The sequence below is a fragment of the Aristolochia californica genome, unplaced genomic scaffold, assembly GCF_029961685.1.
Source record: "Aristolochia californica isolate CCGP_79_NKW_82.1479 unplaced genomic scaffold, dmAriCali1.0.hap1 SCAF_15, whole genome shotgun sequence".
Lineage (NCBI taxonomy): Eukaryota > Viridiplantae > Streptophyta > Magnoliopsida > Piperales > Aristolochiaceae > Aristolochia > Aristolochia californica.
This window is the reverse complement of record NW_027181826.1, coordinates 19,039,953-19,065,891: the sequence shown is the minus strand read 5'-3', so window position 1 is coordinate 19,065,891 and position 25,939 is coordinate 19,039,953. Positions and strand designations below refer to the sequence as shown.

The window sequence follows — 25,939 nt, the reverse complement described above, 5'->3', positions numbered from 1 at the left end:
GTCAACTAGAGTTTTTTTTTTTCATGAGAGTACATGAAAACAATTGAAGTTTGCTACTTGCCCATGTATGCATAAAGTCTACTGCTTAAGCATGAAATCACTATGCTTGTTTCTTGCTCCTACACGAACTGAGACTTAAGAGGTGTTATTCTTGAAGACTATTGTTGAACGTGAAAGTTCTTGTTTCAAGAGGCCTCGTGCATATCCACTTGAGTTTTGTTGAGTTGTTTCTTGAGCTAAAGAGATTTTTCATAATCTAATGTGAAGGACTAGCAACAATCATACCTAGGTTGACTGGAAGCTCTTCTTGATGCTTTCTTGCCTGTTACTCATAGTTTAGAAGAAGAAGTCTAAAAAGTCTTTCAAGAACTTCTCTTCAAAGTGATATTGAATTGGGACATGCTTTTGGGTGCAACTATGTTTTTGGCAATATGAATCCTTGTTGAATAAGGATTACAACAACACAAGTTTACTTGGATTACAACTCGTGAAATACCTATTTTTTTTGGAATACAATAAGTGAGTCCTCCTTGGATTCAGCCTCCTACAGTCTTAGGTTCATACAATAGTAGAGTTTCTCTTAAACTCAAGCTCCTACAAATTCAAATCCTTACAACTACCGAGTTCTTCTTGAAAGCAAAACCCCTATAACTCGGGACCTTACAATAGTCGAGGTCCCCTTGAATTCAAACTCCTATAAACTCAAGTCCATAGCAACTGAATTCAAACTCCTACAGACTCGGGTCCATGGCAGCTGAATTCATCTTTAATTCAAACTCGTACACATTGGGGTCCAACCTACTCAGACTTGGGCTATTATATTGTTCTTGGATTCTTCTTGGATAAGAGCAAATAATATCTATTAAAAGAAGGAAAAAGGGTACCTAATTGTTATTCATGGAGTTGTTGATCTTGGTGCTTTGTTTTGGTGACTTAATTTTCAAGTTGTGTGTTGAGTTACTTACTGGAATTGTTATTGTGTGATGCATATCTTAAGTTTTGTTTACTCAAGATTCATAAGTTGTCTTGGTTAAGTTTAGCCAATTACAAAAAAAAAAAAAAACATGGCTGAAAGTTTTTTGAACTTGATTGGGAAAAATGAGTTGCTCAAGATCACTAACATACCATTGAAAGGATTATCAAAGTACTTGAACTAGTCTCAATCTATTAAGAGATTTCTTATTACCTAGGATTTATCAAATCATCTAGATAAGCCACCTCCTCATGTTGATGAGGAAGACATTATTTATATATAAAAAAATAGCTTAAAGAAGACACTTTCGTCATTAGTTGGTTGATTAATAGTATAATGTTGTCCATCTTGAAACAACAAAACTTGTTTGATACACTTGTGCAAGACTTTATTCTTGTGAAAATAGTGTACATAAGTTTTATTATGTTTTCCTGACAATGTACAATGCCAAGGGGGGAAAATTTTCTAGATTTAGATGCCTTATGCTTACCCAGTCATACTCTATTGATGTCACATTTCAAGAGAATCAAAGGGAAGCACTAGTGGTATTATTTGCCTTGCAAATTTGAAACCCTACCTTGAGGTGGCTCAGACTCAATGTCTTAGCTTTGCTTCATTGGGGGGGGGGGGGGGGGGTGTTGGTGTATAAAGCAACAATGAAGTTTACACGCACTACATAGTTCATTCGATTAGGCCGTTAGTGGTGAATGAGCGCCAACATCATCTAAAAAATGCAAGTAATCATCTCAGGCTAAAATTGTGGAATTGTGATTCAGCCAAATTTTGCGAATCATCCACTTGAAGCATTGCTCGAGACACATCGTTCCCTCCCCTGGCGATTTTTTTTTCTCATTTGCTCTCTCTTCTCCCTCTCGGCCTTCCTCTCCCAAAAATTTTTCCTCCCGTTGTCTTCTCCCTCTCGGTCTTCCTCTCCCGGAATTTTTTTTCCTCTTGCTCTCTTCTTCTTTTGGTCTTGGCACTCCCTTCAGCTTCTTCTCCCTTCGTCATCTTCGTATCTGTTCTCTCTTCTCATCGCCTTCACATCTCTTCTCCCTTCATCGTCTTCGCATCTCCTCTCTCTGTTTCTCTCGGCCTCCCTCTCCTTTGTCTCTTTCTCGTCTCCCTCTAGGCCTCCCTTTCCCTTCTCCCTCTCCCTCTTCTCTTTTCCCCTAAAAAATCCTACCGATTTCCTTCGATTTAACCCATTTCAACATCAATTTCTTTGATTCTACTTTGATTTCTCTTGATTTCCCCATTGGGTTTCGGTTTTCCCCAAATTTCTTGATATCTGGTGGATGCATTCTGATTTGGTGATATCCCCTTCTCAAATCTAGCTTGGTGAAAATGGTTGATCCATGTAATTCATCCAAGAGCCCGTCCACCACTGGAATGGGAAACTTGTCTTTGATGGTCTTGACATTGAGCTCCTTGTAATCCACGCAGAACCGCAATGTGCCATCATTTTTCTTAATTAGGATAACTAACGAAGAAAATGGGGAATGGCTGCAACGGATAACACCCTGTTCTAGCATGATCTGGCATTGTCGTTCGATTTCATCTTTCTGAAGGTGTGGGTATCTGTATGGTCTCACCACCATGACATCTGAGCAGGCTTTTAAACAAATATGGTGGTCACAGTGCCACAATGGGGGAAGCCCGGATGGCTCCCGAAACACGTCGGTGAACTCTGCAAGTAACTGGTCCATGTTGTTGGCCGGTGGTTGTTGCTTGTGTAATAGGTGGACATGGGATTTTAACAGCACTGATTTGATTAGGCCATTAGCGGTGAATGAGTGCCAACATCATCTAAAAAATGCAAGTAATCATCTCAGGCTAAAATTGTGGAATCGTGATTCAGCCAAATTTTGCGAATCATCCACTTGAAGCATCACTCGAGACACGTCGTTCCCTCCCCTGGCGATTTTTTTTTCTCATTTGCTCTCTCTTCTCCCTCTCGGCCTTCCTCTCCCAAATTTTTTTTTCCTCCCGTTGTCTTCTCCCTCTCGGTGTTCCTCTCCCGGAATTTTTTTTCCTCTTGCTCTCTTCTTCCTTTGGTCTTTGTACTCCCTTCAGCTTCTTCTCCCTTCGTCATCTTCGTATCTGTTCTCCCTTCTCATCGTCTTCACATCTCTTCTCCCTTCATCGTCTTCGCATCTCCTCTCTCTGTTTCTCTCGGCCTCCCTCTCCTTTGTCTCTTTCTCGTCTCCCTCTAGGTCTCCCTTTCCCTTCTCCCTCTCCCTCTTCTTTTTTCCCCTAAAAAATCCTCCCGATTTCCTTCGATTTAACCCATTTCAACATCAATTTCTTCGATTCTACTTTGATTTCTCTTGATTTCCCCATTGGGTTTCGGTTTTCCCCAAATTTCTTGATATCTGGTGGATGCATTCTGATTTGGTGATATCCCCTTCTCAAATCTAGCTTGGTGAAAATGGTTGATCCATGTAATTCATCCAAGAGCTCGTCCACCACTGGAATGGGAAACTTGTCTTTGATGGTCTTGACATTGAGCTCCTTGTAATCCACGCAGAACCGCAATGTGCCATCATTTTTCTTAATTAGGATAACTAACGAAGAAAATGGGGAATGGCTGCAACGGATAACACCCTGTTCTAGCATGATCTGGCATTGTCGTTCGATTTCATCTTTCTGAAGGTGTGGGTATCTGTATGGTCTCACCACCATGACATCTGAGCAGGCTTTTAAACAAATATGGTGGTCACAGTGCCACAATGGGGGAAGCCTGGATGGCTCCCAAAACACGTCGGTGAACTCTGCAAGTAACTGGTCCATGTTGTTGGCCGGTGGTTGTTGCTTGTGTAATAGGTGGACATGGGATTTTAACAGCACTGATTTGATTAGGCCATTAGCGGTGAATGAGTGCCAACATCATCTAAAAAATGCAAGTAATCATCTCAGGCTAAAATTGTGGAATCGTGATTCAGCCAAATTTTGCGAATCATCCACTTGAAGCATCACTCGAGACACGTCGTTCCCTCCCCTGGCGATTTTTTTTTTCTCATTTGCTCTCTCTTCTCCCTCTCGGCCTTCCTCTCCCAAATTTCTTTTTCCTCCCGTTGTCTTCTCCCTCTCGGTGTTCCTCTCCCGGAATTTTTTTTCCTCTTGCTCTCTTCTTCCTTTGGTCTTTGTACTCCCTTCAGCTTCTTCTCCCTTCGTCATCTTCGTATCTGTTCTCCCTTCTCATCGTCTTCACATCTCTTCTCCCTTCATTGTCTTCGCATCTCCTCTCTCTGTTTCTCTTGGCCTCCCTCTCCTTTGTCTCTTTCTCGTCTCCCTCTAGGTCTCCCTTTCCCTTCTCCCTCTCCCTCTTCTTTTTTCCCCTAAAAAATCCTCCCGATTTCCTTCGATTTAACCCATTTCAACATCAATTTCTTCGATTCTACTTCGATTTCTCTTGATTTCCCCATTGGGTTTCGATTTTCCCCAAATTTCTTGATATCTGGTGGATGCATTCTAATTTGGTGATATCCCCTTCTCAAATCTAACTTGTTGAAAATGGTTGATCCATGTAATTCATCCAAGAGCTCGTCCACCACTGGAATGGGAAACTTGTCTTTGATGGTCTTGGCATTGAGCTCCTTGTAATCCATGCAGAACTGCAATGTGCCATCATTATTCTTAATTAGGATAACTAACGAAGAAAATGGGGAATGACTGCAATGGATAACACCTTGTTCTAGCATGATCTGGCATTGTCGTTCGATTTCATCTTTCTGAAGGTGTGGGTATCTGTATGGTCTCACCACCATGACATCTGAGCAGGCTTTTAAACAAATATGGTGGTCACAGTGCTGCAATGGGGGAAGCCCGGATGGCTCCCGAAACACGTCGGTGAACTCTGCAAGTAACTGGTCCATGTTGTTGGCCGGTGGTTGCTGCTTGTGTAATAGGTGGACATGGGATTTTAATAGCACTGATTTGATTAGGCCATTAGAGGTGAATGAGCGCCAACATCATCTAAAAAATGCAAGTAATCATCTCAGGCTAAAATTGCGAAATCATGATTCAGCCAAATTTTGTGAATCATCCACTTGAAGCATCGCTCGAGACACGTCGTTCCCTCCCCTGGCGATTTTTTTTTCTCATTTGCTCTCTCTTCTCCCTCTCGACCTTCCTCTCCCAATTTTTTTTCCTCCCGTTGTCTTCTCCCTCTCGGTCTTCCTCTCTCGGAATTTTTTTTCCTCTTGCTCTCTTCTTCCTTTGGTCTTTGCACTCCCTTCAGCTTCTTCTCCCTTCATTATCTTCGTATGTGTTCTCCCTTCTCATCGTCTCCACATCTCTTCTCTCTTCATCGTCTTCGCATCTCTTCTCTCTGTTTCTCTCGGCCTCCCTCTCCCTTGTCTCTTTCTCGTCTCCCTCTAGGCCTGCCTTTCTCTTCTCCCTCTCCCTCTTCTCTTTTCCCCTAAAAAATCCTCCCGATTTCCTTCGATTTAACCCATTTCAACATCAATTTCTTCGATTTTACTTCGATTTCTTTTGATTTCCCCATTGGGTTTCGGTTTTCCCCAAATTTCTTGATATATGGTGGATGCATTCTGATTTGGTGATATCCCCTTCTCAAATCTAGCTTGGTGAAAATGGTTGATCCATGTAATTCATCCAAGAGCTCGTCCACCACTGGAATGGGAAACTTGTCTTTGATGGTCTTGGCATTGAGCTCTTTGTAATCCACGCAGAACCGCAATGTGCCATCATTTTTCTTAATTAGGATAACTAACGAAGAAAATGGGGAATGGCTGCAACGGATAACACCCTGTTCTAGCATGATCTGGCATTGTCGTTTGATTTCATCTATCTGAAGGTGTTAGATGAAATAAGTGATTGGTGGAGACAATTAACAAGAGGCCTTTATTATTTGGATACACCAGCAATTACTGCCACAATAAGTTCACTAGAAAAGGCTCTATAATTGCAAATTAGATCGGGACATCCTTCACTTTAGTCTATCTGATCATTATTTCCCTCTTTTAAGTTTGTTTATGATTTACAATGTGAAGTGTGTTATTTGAGTAACACCACAAAAGTACTTATTCTCCTCGTTCTAAAATTAAAAGTATTACTCCTTTTTCTTTAGTTCATGTTGATGTTGGATCAATAAATGTTTCAAATATTTCTCAATCGAAATACTTCAGTATATTCGCTGATGACTATACTTGAGCACCTATGGTTATTCTTGATGAAAGATAGGTCTAAATTTTTCCTATTTTTAAATCCTTTCATGCTATGCTTTCCACTCAATTTGATTCCAAATTGAATATTCCTCAGTTAAATTTTTTCAAATAATATGAGTTTGGTGAGTTTCAATTTTTTTGTAATAAGCATGACATTCTTCATCAAATATCATGTGTTTACACTACGCAACAGAATGGAGTGGCTTAAAGTAAAAATAGACGCTTGTTTGAAGTTGCCAGGGGCCTATTACAGTGTATGAATGTGTCTCATTTTTAATGGCCACGTGCTATTCTCATTGCATATTTTCTTATCAACCAGTTGCATTCTATAGTTCTCCATAACAAATCACCATGCTCCATGTTATTCCCTAATGATAGTGATTTTTTCTTTCCCTTGAAGGTTTTTGGATGTATTTGTTTAGTTCATGATACATCTCCTTACATAAACAAGTTAAACCCTCAAGCTATTAAATGTATTTTTTTAGGATATTCGTATCCAAAAATGATATGTATGTTATAATCCCTCCTTAAAACTGATGTGTGTCAATAAATGTGACTTTCCTTGAGGGCCAACCCTTTTATCAATTGAGTACCACATCACTTGGGTTCTCACTTTTAAAAGAATTTCCCAAGCCTATGGTGCCATTGGATGATGCACTTTGTTCTAGCACAAACAACAATCATCTCCATCCACATGTTAGATTGGCTTACCATTCTCCTGTGGAATCTATAAATCTTCCTAAGTTCTCATCCTTCTTCACCTATTGATTTGGACCTCCATATGACATCGACCTATATTAGGAAGTATTGAGAGGGAGAAAATTCTACATTGAAAAATGAGAAGAAATGTTAATGAGTTATAAGGTTGAGCAATAAATGTTTTATGGAACAGGGTTCAACCCAAAATCTCAACATAGTGTCGAAATAAGTTGTATATGGGGGTCAAGGCCTAGTTTGTGCTCCCCAACTTATCTATATACTGTGGGCTCCATAAGATAGGAGTCTGTATGTGTGCCTCATTAGAGGGTTTCTGCCCTCGTTAGAGGGTGGGTTTGTTATTATTATTAACAATAGTAATAATAGTAATATGTTATTATCATTAACTACTCATCTAACTCATTTACTATAAGTGAGATTCAACAATATGAAAGATATTAATATAATTTATTATACTTATTTAGATTAAATAATATTTATTCAATTAATTAAAGAAAACTAAAATCTATTAGTTAGAAATGTTTACACTAACTTTATATTATTGAAAATTTCTTATACGAGATATAAAATTTGAAAAGAATTATAATAATAAAATTTCAAAATCAAACACATTAAACCTTCTTACTTTTTATCCAACTTGGAAAGCAAGGAAGTAAAAGTGTTTGTCTTCAAGGCATTGTCTCATCAAGGGTAGTGGTGGGCATGAGTTCGGGTTCTACGAGAAACCCAGCCTGACCCAACTCCAAAGACCCAGATACGGGTTCCAGTTTCCACCCGTGGGTCGAGGATGGGGTTTGAAAAAACCACGTCAGGGTTCGGACTTGGTAAAATCGGACCCATGGGGTGGGTTTTATATCCATAAAATCCCTACTTAAAATTTAAATGATATATTGGTTATTAACAAAGTGAGGAGATTTAATATTTTTATCCAGAGCATTTATGGGAATATGTTTTATCTCTGTGACTTTTTACTTGACTTTAATACCCTGTTGTTTACAAATAAATACTAAACCTCTTTCTTTCAACAGTAGGCATTAAATTTTAATAAAAAAGGTATTAATGGAAGAAAAAAATCGGGCTTCCAGAAAGCCTGACTTTTTTTTGCTAAATCCCACCTTTGCTTTCAAAAAGCTAAAATTTCCCCAAAATCTTGTCGCTCGTCCCTTCCCCAGCCGGCTGCCTTTGAATCTATTTCCCACCATTTGTCCCATCCCTTGTCGTACCGCAAGGCCTGTCACCGTCGCCATCCGTACCCTGCCTTCTTATTTTTCTTTCTCCTTCGATCTTTCCCATTCTGTGCCAGTTGCCTTCGATCTTTCCGTCCCGTGCCGGCTGCAGAGTCGCCACCACCACCACCACCGCCAGGCCGCCGGATGCCATAGAAACGACAAGTCTTCTCATTACTCCTCAAATTTCGATTTTTATCATTGATTTAACTTTCATTCTAAGTTTTCTAGAACCCTAACCAAATGTGATTTTTTCCTCATCCTCATACATTCTTCCTGCGGCCGCCACCATTTTGGTCTCTGTGGATGGGCTGGGGATGAGGACGGGGCGGGAACGGAGTTGAGGAATTGAGGAACGGGGTGGGACCCTCGTTTGAGTTAACGATCCGAACTCGACCAACTCACGAGTCGGCTTGTCTTTATCGGCTCTAGAATAAATTAAAAAGATATTTTAATAAAAATACGTTTCTAGAGATTATTAGTGTTTTTTTAAAAAAATATTTAAAATAACATTTTTAGTAAAATTATAGGAACTATTAGTGTATCAAGTTTTTTGGAAATATATTTTTAATTAAAAAATTTTATTAAAAAATTATATAATTTTCTAAGTAAGATTTTTTTGCCATGGATTAGAAAACCATATACAAAAATTTTGAATAAGTATTTGATAGTTACGTTATAATACTTTTAGCATGAATTAATTTTTATAGCAATTTTGTGTTTAATATTTTATTTGATTAAAAATTTATCTATAAGTATAATAATATATTAGATTAATTATTAATTTTTATTAATTTTCCTAGAAGAGGCAATTAGAGGTTCATTTAACTTTTTTAAGAAAATTTTAAAATATTTTTTATAATTTTCTAGTAAGTTTTTAATAATAATAGGATTTTATTTAAAGGTTTTTTTAATATGTATTTTTCCTAAAATATAAATTTTCGGGATATTAACGAGGCCATAGTAAATTTATGGTTATATTTAAAAATTACAAAATAAGTTAGACAACATTTGGTGCAAAAAAATTTAATATTGGTGGGTTTTAATCCATTATAGAGATTCAATCCTGAACCTCCCCTATCATTTTTTTTAAATGTATGCATAATTTTATAAATAATTTATTTAATATATATTTTATGTAGAATATTAAATGTAGGTCAACTCGAGTTTGAACTCAGTTAAAATTATTAAGCTGCTCAATTACAATTTTAGGCTTGAGGCTAGCTCGGTTCTAGATCTAGTTTTAAATCTTTAAGTCAAGTTCGGCTCGAACATAGAAAGGTTCAGACTCAATTGGATTCAGTGTCATCCTTATGGCCAATTTGAAGTAGAGGTTATACCTAATTTTATATAAAATGTATGCCAATTTTTATGTAAAATGTATGCCTAATTTTATGTAAAATGTATATATAATTTATTTAACATATATTTTTTGAAAAATTTTAAATGTTTGTTAGATCTTGAATTTGAGACAGGTAATTTTTGAAAAGTTTTAAATAAATGTTAAAGCTCGAGCTCGAACTCAATTAAAATTATTGGGCTCAAGTTCGATAACAATTTTAAGCTTGAGGCTAGACTCGCTCGAGGTCGAGTTCGAAACATTTAAATCAAACTCGGTTTGAACATATATTCAGGCTCGACTCGGGATCGGATTGATGCCACCCCTAAAATCGGCTTTAACATAGACTCAGGCTCGGATTGATGCCACCCCTAAACTCGGCTTTAACATAGGTTCGGGCTCGACTCAGGCTCGGATTGATGCCACCCCTAAACTCGGCTTTAACATAGGTTCGGGCTCGACTCGGGCTCGCTGGATGCCACGGGTAGTACAAAATTATAAAGAGGAACTTCTCAAACTTAGTTAATAAATTTTCAAAGAAACGTAAAATTTGGAAAAAAAAAGACAAGAAGGAGAAATTGCTGACTTATGGCGTCCTTTTTGAGATCTCTCCACATTGCCCTACGTCCTCCGAGTACGCGCCAGAGAATCGCTTAGCTGGGCCAATTCGGTGGCCGACGAAGTCTTCAACAAGCTGCAGTACCTTCCTCTCCTTCTCCTTCCCCCTCTTTCAATCTGATATTTTTTGGATAACACAGTGGATTGGGAACATCATTTATATTTTTCCTTTTGTGGCATTGAAACGGAAAAGTGTGCTGTCCTTATGCTTACTGTGGGACTGGAATTTGCATAACATAGGTGCTTGCAACTAGACTAGATCTTGGTTTTGATTGGAGATTTTCTTTCTACTCATGTCCAGATTTAGCTTTGTCAACATTGCAAGCCAGCTGCGTGGTTCTTCGAATCAGAAGGCCTTGTCTTTCAAATTTGATGGTTACCTGGTAGTTTTTCTCTTGACTGAACAGCCTTATATAAGATAGTGAGGTCTGTAGCTGTTTGTCTTAGCATTTCATTCTAAGTCTTTACTTCTGAATGTTAGCTGAGAAATTAATCTTGTTTGTGATAAATATTTAAAGGATGGCGAAATGTAAGGATAGAAATGAGGATTTTAAAGATAGTGTTCGATCAGCTGCTCTCTCTCTTGATTACAGCGAGGTGCTGAAATTCCTTCCCTGTTTCCTCCTCCTTTTATCTTATTTATATATGTTTTTATTGAATCATTTTCTTCGAGTATGTGTTTTCTAATCCGAATGAGAATATCTTTCACATCTAGATGTTTGGATAGTAAGTCTTGTAACTTTTGCATTATTATTTTTTTACTCGAGACATAGTTTTTAATCTAGAAAATAGAATTGCTTCTTTAAGTTTATGTGAACGTTCTTTTTTTATTTTTTATTTCGAAAATGATTATGGTTATTATTCTTGTGTAAATGTTAAAATTTACTTAGGCTAAGGCTCAGATCATTTTCCAGTGTTCACATGAATTCTGTGAGTGGTGCTCAGACGAATGATGTGCCATATTCTTGTAAGTTTTGAAAATGATGTTCCTTCCTGGGATTAGGTTTTGGTGTGAAGGACTGAGACTACTGCCTTAGTTTGTGTAATAGATCGTAGGGATTGTGGGAACAGCAAGGAGTCTTGACCATGCCTTACAAAGACTTGCACAGGGCATAGATTTGTTAAGGTGTATTGTACCCGCACCAAGTGCAGTGCTCAAATGGTGAATGTGGGAGTTTGGATAGTCTGTATAAGCCCCAAAATTTTTCTTGTGTAGCATTGATAGGTTGGGTTTATAGCCCATGACTGGGTTCCAGTTTAGGAAATTGTCCATTAGATATTCAGATTTTTCAGACTAAATATTCCTGTCAATATTGACAAATTTGATCAATCAAATGGAAATAGTTACATTCTTTATAAACTCTGAAAGAATCTTTTCTGTGTTTGGCTTGTTCTTTGATGTGATGGGCTTTTGTGTTTGACAGTCAAAAGTAGCAGCCATCATGGCATCTATGATCATGCGAAAGCCTAAGCAGAAGTCACCATTCACCAAAGCTGCACTTAGAACGGTATTCATTGGACGTTTCATTGCATTGTCATTGACTGACATTATCACCTACTGTAAACATCGGTGATGTGGATTAATTACTTACAAACCGTTTTTACTGTATTAGGATGACAGTAGATTGATCTCAGTTGTAAATGTGTTTTTTCTTTTAATTGTTCAGCTTGAAAGCATTGATGAGTTGGAGCGCTTTATTTTGAAGCACCGAAAAGATTATGTGGATCTGCACAGAACCACAGAGCAAGAAAGAGATGGTATTGAGCACGAAGTGAGTTCTTTAATGATTTACTCAAATCTCTTGTACATGATTTTAGTATGTACTCAATAACAGAACCAATTCTGTTTCCATCTTATGCCATACTGTAAAGTTTGAGATTTATGGATGCAAGAGAGAAGAGATAAGAGGTAGGAGGCTTTAAACAGCAACTACGTCAACTCAAACTTCTTTTGTTAGTCTTTTTTTGGTAAGCAACCCTAACTCCTTTTTTAATATATAGGAGGCTGACTTCTCTTGTAACAAGTGAATTATCTACCACATGTTTAATCGAATCTATCTATTTCTACCAAAAAACCAAAAAAATTATAATATTAGTTAAAAATGCTAAAAATTGTACCAATGTGGTCATTTTTGGGAAATGTAAGTGTTGGAACAAGTTAGTGCATAAAAGTCACAACAAGATGCATGAGGTTGGCATGCTAGGGAAAGATTGAAGATGCATCAGGAAAAGAGTTCTGTTTGGAGAAGCATGAAAGGTGCAATTTGGTTTATTTATGCACCACATGAATGCTTTCTGAGTTGGGCACATGTTTGATAGATAGTTAAAAAAGGTGACACACTAGGTGTTTGGTGAAATTCATGGTTTCAGAAGAGATGCACTCCAAGTGGTAGAGGAATTCCAATAAGAAAACCTATCCTACCCTGGTAACTGAAACTCATAATTCGGTTGGACGCATTGGTTGGCTAATAAGGTGGAGACGTGGTAAAAACACCTCTATTGGTGGCCTTTAGAATGAATTGGCAACAAAAGTGAAGGTGTTCAAAAATCATTAGTTACTTAATTGGTTGCTCCATGCCACATCTGTACTACAGGCTGTTAGCTTATAGAGGCTATAGTAATGATATGAGTTTGAACACTGACAAATAAGGTGAGTTGAGGATCCAACAATTCAACAACACTATACATTTGGATCCCTGAGTGTGAGGTCTTTTTTGAGGGCGAGAGTGCTAGGACAGCAGGAAAGTAGTTGGCGCCACATAGGGGTCAGTGTATTAGGCCATGTGATTGGGTTTATGTTATTTCATTATATTGTTGCTTCATATAAGTTAAATTAAGGTAGGGTTAGTGACTAGAGGAATCTAGAATGGTTGTAGTTGGACTAGTTGTATCAAATTTTATGGGAAGATGGACTTTCATTGTATTTGGGGCCCCATCTAATAATGAAAGCTGTGAGATGCAACTGAAGTTTTTCACCTCAAACAATTGTTCGATGGATAGGTGTAGGAGCTCCTCGTAGCAAGTTAGCTACCTGCCACACCAAACCAAATCCATCAATCTCCACTAAAAAAACCCTTAAAAAATTATGTTTGGTTTGGGATGCAACATGATATTTCATGCCCTTTATTTTCTTCATGTAACTTTTTTTTATTCCCTTCTCTTTATATAATCATATTGTCCTAGAAAAATGAACAAAATCAAGTGCTAGGGACATTTAAAAAAAAAAGTGCTAGGGGATTGGGAAATACATTGATTGAATTCTTTTTTTCTTTTTTTTGAAACATTGATAATTTTATTTTAAAGGAAGAGAAGATACCTCCCCTAACAACAAGAGATTGAGAGGGGGGGGGGGGGGGGGGGGGGCGCTAATTTAGCGCACAAATCAGCAATCGAACCGAATTGACTTATCTAAGTACATGAGACCAAGAATAAGAAATGGTGGATACAATGTCCAAAATATAAAAAAAATTTGCCAATGACGCCATGGGGGGAAGGATGAGGTGGAGCACTATCTGATGACAATTTTGAAGTCTCCCTCCATGATAAGGGGACCACTGAAGCGGTTCTGAAAAACTCTCAAGCCGTGTAGGAGACCAAAGAGCTCAGTAGTGGTCGAGTCAGCAATTCCAAGAGGGCCAGAGTAAGAGATGATGGCAGTGTCCCCCTGATAAAAAATCACCGCACCAAACCCGGGTTCCCAAAGACGCTACCATCAAAGTTTAGCTTATAATATCTGGAGGGAGGAGGCTCTCAAACAACAACTCGGCAGGGGGTAATGGGGACAAACATCGGAGCGATAATCTTCCAATTGGTGTGGATCGAGGCACAAGAGAGGCAGGCAAACTTTTTTCGGGTGCGGATCCAGGTAGATATGAGCCCAGTGGTGGAAATGTCAGCAGCCGAGCGGAAAGTACAGTCAAACCGTCTTGAGTTCCTTTCCTTCTAGAGGCACCAAGGAACGAAAGCAATGCAAGCAGATAGCAGAAGTTTGCCTAGGTTGGGTAGGTCGGTTCCAGAAGAGAAACGACACATGGTGCTCAGGTCAAGCAGGATGTAGAAGCTGAGTCCCATGCTATCAATCATGTTGGTCTAGACTTTCCAAGCGAAGTCATAGTGGAGGAGGAGGTGATTCACAGTTTCAGCCGCCATCCAGCAAAAGGGGTAGGGAGGATCGGGAGTGGTGTTGCCACGCCTAATAAGGTTGTCTGTAGTAAGGATCTTGTTGCGGCAGGCACTCCAAAGAAAAAACTTTACTTTGGGCAGGGCTGAGAGGCGCCAGGCAAGAGCAGTTGGATGTGGGGGGTGGGAAGCCGGATCCATCTCATAAGATGACGGTAGGCCGAGGAGATCGAGAATCGTCCGCTGTTATCAGGGAGCCAAATCATCCAGTCAACCGTTTGAGGGCGAACCATAACACTACTAAGACTATCAATCAAGCCACAAACAGAAATGGTTTCCTCATCAGTAAGGCCGCGTCTAAGGTAGAGATTCCGTGAGCCATTCCGCCAAGCGTTAGAGACAGATAAGTCGCGACTGGTGGTGAGCTGAATTAGTGGTGGGTAAGACGAGGCAAGAGAGCTATCACCCAACCACCAATCCGTCCAGAAACGCAGACTGGAGCCATCTCCAACAAAGAACCGAATGATAGTGCGGAAAGAGGAGAACAAATGGAACATGGCCTTCTAGATGGGGGAGAGATGATGACAGTTGCCGTCGGTGATCCATCTATCTCCAAGACGCCGAAGCTTGAAGGCAACCATTGGCTTCCACGAATACTACAATCAATGCATCTCTCCTCTCTTTCTCACTTTGTTGGTTACCTTGTAGTTTTGGGAAGTGAACAATTTGAGATTCTTCTAGCCAAAGATTGGCATAAGCCTTCACATGGGCTTGGGTTGCAAAATGAGAACTAAAACTCCCCCTAATTTGGGTCTTCTCCTAGCCTCAAGATGTTATCAAGCTTGTTAGCCATTACATTCATCTTCTCTAGAGGTGGGCACATGTCGGGTCTGGGTTGGATTTTTGAAAACCTGATCTTGACCTTGAACCTCGACCCTGACATGATCCCACCCTCACCCTATCCCAGTATTCTCACTTCGGCCCATGCCCCAATCTACCATTCATTTAATATTATAAAAATACTAAAACACTTAATCTATATAAAATTATTATACTCTAGAAGTAAAAATAATAATAAAGCTTTAATATATTTTTATAATTTTTTAAAAAAGGTAGATAAGTTGATTAGGTCAGGTTAGGGTTGAGTCCGGGTTTGGGGTTAGGTTAGGTTTGGTAAAATCCGTTCCCCCCTGAACCAACGCGTGTTATTTTCTCCAACTGAGTCACCAACCTGCAAGGTAAATCTTAAAACCCGTCCTCATGGTTTTTTGGTCGGGTCAGGTTGGGTTCCTTGCGAAACCTGACTCAATGCCCACCCTTACTCTTCTCTTGAATTTCTTGCATACGTCTCTCTTGCAAACTATCCTGCTTGCAAGACTGATCGATATAATAACTTTTCCTCCTTTCTGTGGTTTCTGATCTTGCTGACTTTGCTGAATTTAGTTCTCAGTTTCTTATGTTAAAAAGTGGTTAGGAGATAAGAGCAATGGGGAAAATAATAGAACTAAGTTGGCATTAAAACCTTTGTGAAACAAATTATAAATCTGTTTTCAATTGATTTGCAGCTTGGCCTTTGGAAGGATATATTCACAATGATGCAGGGTAACTTGCTATTGTTGACTTAGGTTGGCTCATTCCCGATTTTGATGATAATAAAACTTAAGTAAACTGATAACTTTGCCAGTTATAACATTTCAAATGCTTTACCTTTAAGTGACACATCTATAAGGTTTATGAGGAGGAATCGACAAATTTAACATAAAGACCTCAAGCCAAAATGAAGACTCATGTCAAATTGAAGAAACACCTTGGGGAAGAATGAAGAATTGAAAACCTAGAGTTTAGGCACATTAGAAAAATCTCAAGAACTCTAACTATGTAGTAGATAGTCAACCAAATTCCAATTCTCAAACACAAGTATACATTGGAGCATTAGGACATGAATTGTTTTCTAAAATCATGTTTTTTCAATGCATTTAAATGTTTTAGAAATTTTAAACCATTAGAAATAGCCTAAACCATGCTTTGAACTTAATAAAATACACTGCAAAACAACATGATCGATCAACCTTTATGAGGCATGATCAGTTATACCTTAGCAACAACTAGTATAAAGCTTGATATATCAACCATTGTTGGCATGTCAATTAACAAGTGCACAGATAGGTAGGTTTATAAAGCATCATCTGTCAATCCCCTTGGGGTTTGATCATTCATATAGAATGTTGTAGATAGAAGTTTAAAGCATGATTAATCAACCTATCCAAGCTTGATCCTTGCCAGACCAGTGTATAAAGCTTGACCGATCAACACATATAAAGCTTGACCGATCAACCAATATAAAACTTGATTGATCAACCTTTGACCGTGATTGATCAAACCCATCAAGCATGATCGATCATAAAGCTAAAATTATAGGCGTTGGCGCTTGATTGATTGATCAATACTTTGTGCAACTTTTTTTTAAATGGTCTAATAGCGTGTATTTTTGCTAGGAAACTCATATAGAGGCTCCCAAACTTGTTGGAGAACATCCATTGAGCCTTTATCAGCAAATCAAAACTTTCAAAAACTGCACCCTTTTCAAGAGAAATTCTTCAAAATCTGCCAAAATATTCAACTTTCTCTTGATATTCATGGCATTCCTAGTTTATTCTAAGCTCCGCATACTTCACGTGCTCTAAGGATTGGAAGCTTGGATTTCACTAGAAGAGGGCTCTCTCTAAAAAGGTGTAAGTTTTCATTTTTCTTTTGTATTTTCCACTTTCTTTTCAAAGATGAAAGCTTGGATTTCACTAGAAGAGGGCTCTCTCTAAAAAGGTGTAAGTTTTCATTTTTCTTTTGTATTTTCCACTTTCTTTTCAAAGAGGTTTTCTAGAACCTGAAATCTAGAAGGGGAGTGCCCACTAGAGCTGGAATCTAGTTGTACTAGATCTCTTTAGGAGAGATTGAGCATAGTGTATTGGGTATTACACTTAGTTTAAAGAGAGTTAATTAATTTCTTTATAATTTTGGTTACGACACAAAATTAATATATTTTTCCCCGACAAGGGTTCTTGGACGATGATTAAACTAGGGGAACAATTTTTTTTAAAAATATAACTAGGCGAGCATTTGATCATATTTTTACTTAATTGCTTACTTTGAATTGCACTAGAAACACTGAAAGTTTTATTTTATACTCAATTCACCACCCTCTTGAGATGCTACCTGGGCCAACAGCTATTATGAAACTATAAAAACTTCAATATTTTTATGCAGAATTAGATACGCTGTCCATAGTGTAGTGTGTGCTTTTATGGCCTATATACTGACTTTTTCATAGAAACTTACTAGATACTGGCTGTCCATAGTGTAGTGTGTGCTTTTATGGCCTATATACTGACTTTTTCATAGAAACTTACTAGATACTGGACACATACTTTCATAAAAACTTCAGTAACTTAAAAATAGTATTGAGCCTATTAAACAACAATAGCAAGTCAATGCTATCTCCTTGTATACACTATTTTTTATAATATAATAAATTCCCTATAACAGAAAGGCAAAAATGAAGTAAAAAATGACTAACAAAGTTATCCAATACAAACTTGTCATGACAAAAAAAGATACTAATATGGAATAAGAAACTTCTAAGAAAAAAGTGACTAAATAGAGAAATCTTAGGGCACTGGCTGTATCTTGTTGGGACTTTTGTTTGGTGATGTTAAAAAGCACTTAGTTTGATGAACACATTTAGAATTTTGGGGAAGCACTGGACACTTATTTGTCATAATAATTCTCTTTTTTTTGTGTAGTTTTGTGATCACTTTTTTATAGATGTTATCTAACGCATATTTCTGGACAAAACTGTACCCAGCTGCTTATTTCTAAATCAGAGTACCTTTGTCAGGTCAGTGTTTTCATAAAAGCATGCAAAGAGCAGGTTGAGATTCTGACAAATAGAATACATGATGAGGAGGAAAATAGGAACTCAAAGTCATGGTTGAGCTTGCGGGGCGATGGTTCTCATGCTGATCTTATTGCTCACAGGCATGGGGTGGTAGGATTAATGGGTTATTTTCTTACCTGTTTTTTACTGTTCGTGGATATCTAAATTTTATGTGAAAATTCCTTATAGTCTTGCTTACATTAGGTTTGTGCGTTGTAAGGGCTTTTTGAACTTTTGAAAAGTATTTAAATCTACAAGAAGCATATGGCTGCTGAAAATTTTGCAATTTCTGTGGTTTGTTTCTGACATTTGAGATGCATGAAATCTGTGCTGTTTTTTTCATAGCTAGTGGTATTAGGATCTGGAAAGCTGTTAGAGAATTAGTTACTAGACGAATTAAGAGGCTAGAACAATGCAAACTTTTTCTTGAAATTGTTGACATTCTGAATTTTTAGTAGTTCATTCTGCCTCTCCCTAAAAAAATAAAAAATTGTGATAGGATGTGAATTTGTAGCAGCAATGGAAGCCTGGAAGACAGATCAGTATCTATCCAGATGAATAATACAATACAAAAGATTTTTTTTTTTGTAAATTATAGTGACATTTTCAAAGCAAAAAGTGAATTATAGTGACAAGCGGCATATATAGATATTCAGATCACTTAGGAGTATCAGAAATGGATATGGGAAAACCAAGTGAGTTGTTTGAGATGGGCTGTTGCCTTTGCTAGTATACCAGTAAAAAAGAGTGTCATTGTCATAGGTTGATGAGATGTATGAGTAGGCTGAGACCCTGTGGTGAGCTACAAAGCCTTACGTTCCCTGGTGCATTTGAAATGAATGGAACAACCTAAGTCATTTCTTGTTCAACTGAATCATTTGAGAAAATTCGGAACAAGATTACCAACCACATTCTCTCTTGAGTGGCACCATGAATGAAGGAATGGAAAGTGCTTACATTCTTGAGAACTGGTGTGCTATTGCTTCCGTTGCTTCCCAAAGCATAACTCATGGAGTGGACCCCTCTTCTACAGGCCTCTCTTGGCAACCTGGGCCTTGCTGGGGAGTGTTATTAGAAACTCTGAAGGTTAAGGTGATTTCTGCCTATTTGGGGTCTCTTGGGTTAGCTAACTCCACTGACACTAAAGCTTATGTGGTTCTTCACAGTATTAAGATTGCCGTTAGTAAAGTTATGGATCAAATGCCTGGTTGAAGGGGACCCTGATGCACCATCATTAGCTGGGGTTCCAAAGCCATCAAGCCTGAAACCTCTGCTGTAAACTATTGAGTTTTTCCTTTTCTTCCTGATGCACTGTAGTTTCTTCTTTGTATCTCTTTGTGGCGCTATTTGGTGTCCCTTCTCTTTAACATAGGTTGTCAATGCCCCTATTCTACAGTCTGCTGACGATACCATTTGCTTCTGCGATGGGTCCCTTGAGCAAATCAAAAGACTCGAAAGCTCTTCTATGATCATTTGAGCCAACCACTGGTTAAAAGGAGAACTGGACAAAAATCACACTTTATGGTTTCAACCTGGAGGCCAATTGGCTTCATAATATGGCTGAGATTATTGGATGTTTGCGGTCTAGTCTCCAGACATCCAATTTGGGACTCCCCTTGTTCCCTAGCAGATTGGGCAAAAAACTCTTTGGACCTTGGTTGTTAAAAAACTTGAAAGAAGACTCAACATGGAAGGGAAGACTCCTCTCTAAAGTGGGGTGTGTTGTCCTTCATAACTCTTGCATCACTAGTCTTCGAAACTATAAGCTTCATCCTATATCCAACGAGTATTGTGAAGAAAATTGAATGCTTCAAGAAGAAGTTCCTGTTTAGAGGAGTTGAAAAGGGATTCAAGCACCATCTGGTTAATTGGAAGGAGGTTGTTAAACCTAAAGTCATGGGTGGCTTACGCATCAGATTGGTGAAGCAAATGAACCTTGTCTTCTTGCTTAAGTGGTTTTGGAGATACAATGAATGCAAGCAATTAACATTGGGTCGGATTGTTGCAAGGAAATTGGATGGGATTGAAACTCTTGGTGGCTGGAAGGAGGTAGCCGTCAGAAAGCTCTCCCTCTAGAGAGCCCTCTATCCTCTTCTCCCGAAATTTGCTATGGGAATGAAATTCTTTGCGGGGAGGGGTGACTTCAACAAGTTTTGGGATGACTAGTGGATGAGGGATGGTCCAATTAAGCCTTCCAAGCCACTCGTTTATAATCTTACAGTCAACCAGTGAGTATCTGTCCAGGAAGCATATCAATTAAATGGGAGTCAGACTTCATTGGACTTTTGCTTTTGAAAGGGGCTTCGTGATGAGGAGGTTGATGAAGTCATCATTGTCATATCTGAAAATAATGAAATTGGAGTAAGGAGTCACTCAAGAGACTGAATGATTTGGACACCATCCTACAGTGGAAAATTCACCATTGTGTCGGCTTACAATCACCTAATGCTATGGGGCAGCAACCAGTTGTATGAAGCTTGCATTGCCTGGAATCTCTTGGGCCAGCCAAAGATGACGTTCTTCCTTTGATTTACCATTCGGAATAAAATCCTAATAATTGACAACTTAAGAAGAAGTGGTACAGTGGCCACCAACACCCAGTGTTCCTTTTGTAGCCATGAGGAGGATAATGTCAACCATATTTTTATATTGCAGCTTCTCTTGGTGTGTCTTCCTAGAAACCTGGCGGAGGTCACCTGGGTTGTGAATTTGGAAAAGTTGTCTTCTCAGCTTGTCTACCAATATTCTGTGGGGTCTCTGGTTGGAAAGAAATAATAGGAGGTTTTCTAGCTCCCTAAACACTATCAATGACAAAATATATGCCTCAATTCTGGCCTGGGTCAGTTGCGTCCCTACATTTGAAAGCCTCTGGGTGGGTTCCTTAGAGATAATTGGAAGCTTGTTGGGCAGATGTCAACTCAATAGTGGAGATTGCAGCTTGGGAGCCCCTCCCATTGGTGTGATTAAGCTTTGTAGTCTTTTCTTTTGTATCCCTTGGACTTTTTGGGGCTTTCTTAGCGAATTCACCTTTCTCATTGCTCTAAAAAAACAAAAAAACTTTGTTGCCCATATGACACTTTAGCTTTTTTGGGTGGTTGCTCTTCTTAGAGCAGCTATAGAGTTGGGGATGAGATCTTGGGGGATACATATGAAAGATCTCCTGTTTGTTGTCTTCATTGCCATTTTTTTGTTGCCCTTGCTTCGCCATATTTTAGCATGTTAAAGTAGAATCGAAAGGTCTGTCAAAGAAGGAAGACGATTTGAGGTTGTTTTCCAGGTCTGTGGTCAGTTCTTGGTGGTGAGTAGTCACCAGAAAGGTCAGCAGACTTAACTGGGAAGCCCAATTTCCCCACAATTGCACTGCTATCCTCTATCATCATTCTTTTGTTTAAAATTGTATTTTTTTTATGTTTTGACTCTCTTATTTTATTATTTTTAATGTGATAACAGATATTTGATTTTTTAATTACACTCAACTGGGAATGTGATAAGATATACCAAATAATCATTTAGTGTTTCTAGATACGCTGATTCAACTATTAATTTTTTTTGTTGAAATCTAATTTCTGATTCTACAACCATTGATTAATCTACTAATTTAAGTAACTATGGCCAAATTTTTTCAACTGGGAATATTCAATTGTCATTTACTGTTTCTGAGTATACTGATTCAGCTATTAATTTTTTTTTTTTAAATCTAATTCCTGATTCTAAAATTATCAATTAATCTAATAATTTAAGTTGGTCTATTATGGCCAATGTTTTCATATTTGTTCTCTCATACATGTTGAGTTTTTGTTGAAACAAGGAGATCCGAATGTGCATTAAGTGCTATTTAGCTAAGTTGGAGAGGGCAATAATTTTGGTCCACTAAAACAACTGATTTTATTGAAATTGATAGCCAAAAGAGTAGAAGAGTTTCTGTATAAAGCATCTTTAAAGGAAAGAACTTACCCGAGAAATTTGGAAGTACTGGTCCTTTTAAGTTCTCTCAGAGTCCATTCAGTTTACAACTATTCTTTCAGCTTTTGTTTTCTGAAAAGATTTTATAGCTTCTTGTATGATTTTGTACTTTCTTTTCCAAAGACTAGGTATCATCCTTGATTGGTTTATTTTTACTGGTGTTTACCTTGAAGTATGTATACATGCTATGACTGCATATGGGATTTCAGTAGTTTGCTGGATCTCGAGAACTCTGTGACATCCTGTTCACTGGTGGAACAGGGACATCAGTTGTTAGTTGGATCTCCTTTGAAGTGTGACATGTGATTTTGAATTTTTTTTTTTCGGAATGAAAGTTTGATTGATCTTGAAGTCTTTTTTTCTTCTTCATGATTTCCATTTTTGTAAGCAAGGAGATGAAGCTCATTTCAAAACCATTTTCTATAACTTGTAGGTTTTGATTCTAAGCGAGAGACTTCACTCAGTTACATCTCAATTTGACCAGTTACGGGCAGCTCGCTTCCAAGATGCCATTAATAGAGCTGCTCCTCGAAGAAAACTGCATAGGGTTGTTAATTCAAGTTCCGTAAAGCCCTCTGAATCTAGCCAGTTGGATCTGGAGGAGCATGAGCTGTCCTCGGAGCCCCTTAGACTCCAACAACAACATTTAGATGACGAAACGCGTGCTCTCCAGGTACACAGGTTTAATGGGTGCTTCCAGATTCTTTGTTTCATGTATATTTGCATTTGGATCCAATTGGTTTTTTTTTTTTTTTTTTCACATTTTAATGCAGGTAGAGTTGACCAGTCTTCTGGATGCGGTACAAGAAACTGAAACTAAGATGGTGGAAGTGTCAGCATTGAATCATCTTATGTCCACACATATCCTGCAGCAGGCACAACAGATTGAATATTTATATGAACAGGTGAACCATTTATAGAGTTTCCATCATACTTTTTCTTTTTTCTGGTTTTTCTTGTCTTTATTGATTGGTGCATGTATAAAATGTCAACTGTAGATTTCTTATGTAAAAAGGAGAAGAAAAGCTATTGTGGTTGGAATAGAAAAAACTCTTTAGTCTTTAAGAAAACCTATGCCTGTTTTTATTGAGCTTTCACTTCAAAGCAATCAGGTGCTAAGAGCCGCCCCCTGCAATCAAGTTCTTTTTTAGCTTTCTTCATTGTGTTGTTTTCTGAACAACTACTTGGATTGTGTTGTGATATTTTTTTACATAGATCCTCAACTTTGCTACTGGATCTCTTAATTACCATGCTAAATTTTCACATTTGCCTGATAACATTTGTTTTTTAGCAAAGCTCTCAACATCCCAGCTATGATACCGAGTAGCATTTGAGTTCATGTGATCTTTCACCTTGTTGCATGCATGTCTTAGACTGAAACCTGCTTCAACCAGGGGAAGCCTACCTGTTCAAGTGGAAGATTTGTTTAATAGTAGTTTGATTTTTGCCTTTCAATTAAATGATGGAAGCTGACTAGAACTAATTCACCACAGATGCATCTCTGTGGATGGGGGGGGGTTCTATCTAATAGTTTGGATTATGTTACGGTGCATTTTGGGCTTCTTCTTATAGTGCAGGTACGTTCTTTCTGTCTGAAATCTATTTGTTGTTTTCAGGCCGTGGAAGCAACAAATAATGTAGACAAAGGCAACAAAGAATTGTCGCAAGCAATTGAGCGGAACAGGGGTAGCAGGACCTTTCTTTTGCTTTTCTTGTTTGTTCTTACGTTTTCTATTCTCTTCCTTGATTGGTACAGCTGAATAGTAAGATTAGTCTATTGTTCTTTTCCTGTATGTAATGTTCCAACTACTTGACATTTTATTCATGCAAAATTCTACTTGTGTAATACGGACAATAGCATTGACCAATGGATTTAACTGTTAGACAAATGTCATTCCTAACGGATATATACACCATTGGTTGTGGATTCTGAAGAAATCTGAATCTATCGATGGACTTTAAACGGATTTTCATTAGTTAGTTTCAATCAAATAGCAGCAAACGATACGGTATAATATCCCTATTTTGAATTCGTGTAATCAAAGACTTCCTAACAGGCCTCTATTGCATATTTGATCAGCGCAACGAGGGCAATTTAGATTTTGTTGATTCTTCTATTATGAGACTCGTTTACCATGAGAATTCAATTCCAAGGTTCAAACAACTAAGGAACGGATGTAACAACCTAGTTATGAGCATGCATGTGCCCATTAACACAACAATGCAACATAGAATTCATCAAGAGTGGGAACACACATCACCCAATCAAAAGAAAATTAAAACCACAACAGTACCAAACCCCTTCAATTCCGTCCTAGTACTCGTCTTTATGAATTTGGTGAACAAGATTTACTTATCGAGTCTTTAAGCATGTTCACTGATCCAAGTACAAAACTAGCTTGATATTGAGCATAGAAATTTTTTCATCTTTGGTCTAAAGAGGAGTTAATGGGTGTGTGAGGTAGGTAGGTAGTTAGGGCTTGAAAACCTTTCCTGAGGTTGTCAATGAGCGGAACAGTTTTCCATTTTGTGGCCATCAAGGGAACAGGTTGCGTATGGGTGTACCTAATAACTTAGTGGGTGTCTAAATTCATTCCATAATCAATGAAGTATAGGATTGTCAATAGATTGAATTTTATTCAAACCCAATTCGGACCTATCCATGCAAGTTGAGTCGTAGTTTTGGATCTTCAAATAAACCAGGGGTAAGAAGCTTGCAATCCTCCCTTGGGAATCACTACCGATTAAAAAAAAAAAAAAACGCAGCTTTATTCATTGTCTTAGGTGCTGAAACTTCAATTAAATTAATGAATTCATTTGCTTCAAGGGATGTCCTGAGTGTGTTAACTTCCACAGCTTAAGACTGGCTTCGCAAGAAACCCCAAAGAGACGGTATTGACAAAAAAGCTTGCAAAGGAAAAGACATGAGAAAATGAGAAGAAGAAATGTTTTTTGTAGTTGTCCTAATCTATGGAATATGTGGGTGTGCTTCTTACCAAATGTGGCCTGTAAACAAAGAAAAAAATAATAAAGCTTGGTGTGACGCTGCTGTTGTTCCCAGATAATCTGACTGACGAACGTCTATACGAATGAGAAATAGCTCCATTCACAAGGCAGTGAAGGTTGCGTTTGGATGCAACAAAATCTTCATCGACAAATTACATATAAAGTAGTTGTTTATTTACATAGATAGAGAAAGAAACCACGAGAGAGAGAAAGAGAGAGATGATTTTTAAAAACCAAATTTTGTTCAAACAAAATAGTCTGTTCGAACACAACACGACTTGTTAAGGTTTCCATAATTTGCAAATGACCTACCATTGTGATCAACAGACACATTCTAAATAATTTTCATCGAGTATTTGGTGGATTTCGTAAGAAGCTAATTTAACGACTCTATTCCATAATGTTAGAGTTTTATTTAAACTTTTTTTTTTTTTTTATCTTCTCTTTATATGTTAAGCTTGTTACAATGACCACAACCCTTTTCCGAAGCATTCTATACTTTAAAATCATCTCCAGGGGATTTGGAGGATACAAACTCAATCCATTAGTTTTTTTTTTTTTAGAAACTAAGTAAATAAGAGCTTTTATTTTTAGAACTTTGATACAACTTAAACTTAAATTCATGCTAGAACTAATCCTAGTGGTTTAGTAAGTTTAATTTGAGCTTTAACTTTCTATCTTGTGATGATTGAGCTGATTTTTATATGCTAATAAATATAGAATCTTATATTTATATTATTGTTGCACCAATTGCTTCAATAGTCAAATACTATGGTTAGAGCTATTGAAATGTTGAACACAATGGTTGTTGTTTTTTTTATTAGCAGCCACAACCACAACCTAATTTGATAATTAATT

At 37.9% G+C, this 25,939-nt stretch overlaps 1 protein-coding gene across 3 annotated transcripts; it reads left to right on the top strand.

Annotated features, from left to right (window-relative positions):
- Window positions 1-9,993: 9,993 nt before the first annotated feature.
- LOC137951852 (syntaxin-81) lies at window positions 9,994-24,089 on the top strand. 3 transcript variants are annotated; one of them, XM_068798804.1, is made up of 9 exons: window positions 9,994-10,143; window positions 10,364-10,488; window positions 10,581-10,659; window positions 11,487-11,570; window positions 11,730-11,834; window positions 18,074-18,223; window positions 22,509-22,748; window positions 22,849-22,980; window positions 23,692-24,088. In XM_068798804.1, exons 3-9 carry the CDS (start codon window positions 10,582-10,584, stop codon window positions 23,833-23,835), a joined length of 933 nt encoding a protein of 310 aa, XP_068654905.1. In that variant the 5' UTR covers window positions 9,994-10,143; window positions 10,364-10,488; window position 10,581; the 3' UTR covers window positions 23,836-24,088. The 3 variants fall into 3 exon arrangements, with proteins under 3 accessions (XP_068654905.1, XP_068654906.1, XP_068654907.1); XM_068798806.1 differs by lacking the exon at window positions 10,581-10,659 and having other exon boundaries at window positions 10,060-10,143; window positions 10,364-10,445; window positions 23,692-24,089; XM_068798805.1 differs by lacking the exons at window positions 10,364-10,488; window positions 10,581-10,659 and having other exon boundaries at window positions 23,692-24,087.
- The last annotated feature ends 1,850 nt before the right edge of the window (window positions 24,090-25,939 follow it).

Bases quoted from the DNA above. Each gene is read 5' to 3' on its own strand.
- LOC137951852 (XM_068798804.1), top strand. From the start codon at position 10,582: ATGGCGAAATGTAAGGATAGAAATGAGGATTTTAAAGATAGTGTTCGA. The intron at 18,224-22,508 runs GTAGGATTAATG...TATAACTTGTAG, and splicing joins TTGCTCACAGGCATGGGGTG to GTTTTGATTCTAAGCGAGAG. The intron at 22,749-22,848 runs GTACACAGGTTT...ATTTTAATGCAG, and splicing joins ACGAAACGCGTGCTCTCCAG to GTAGAGTTGACCAGTCTTCT.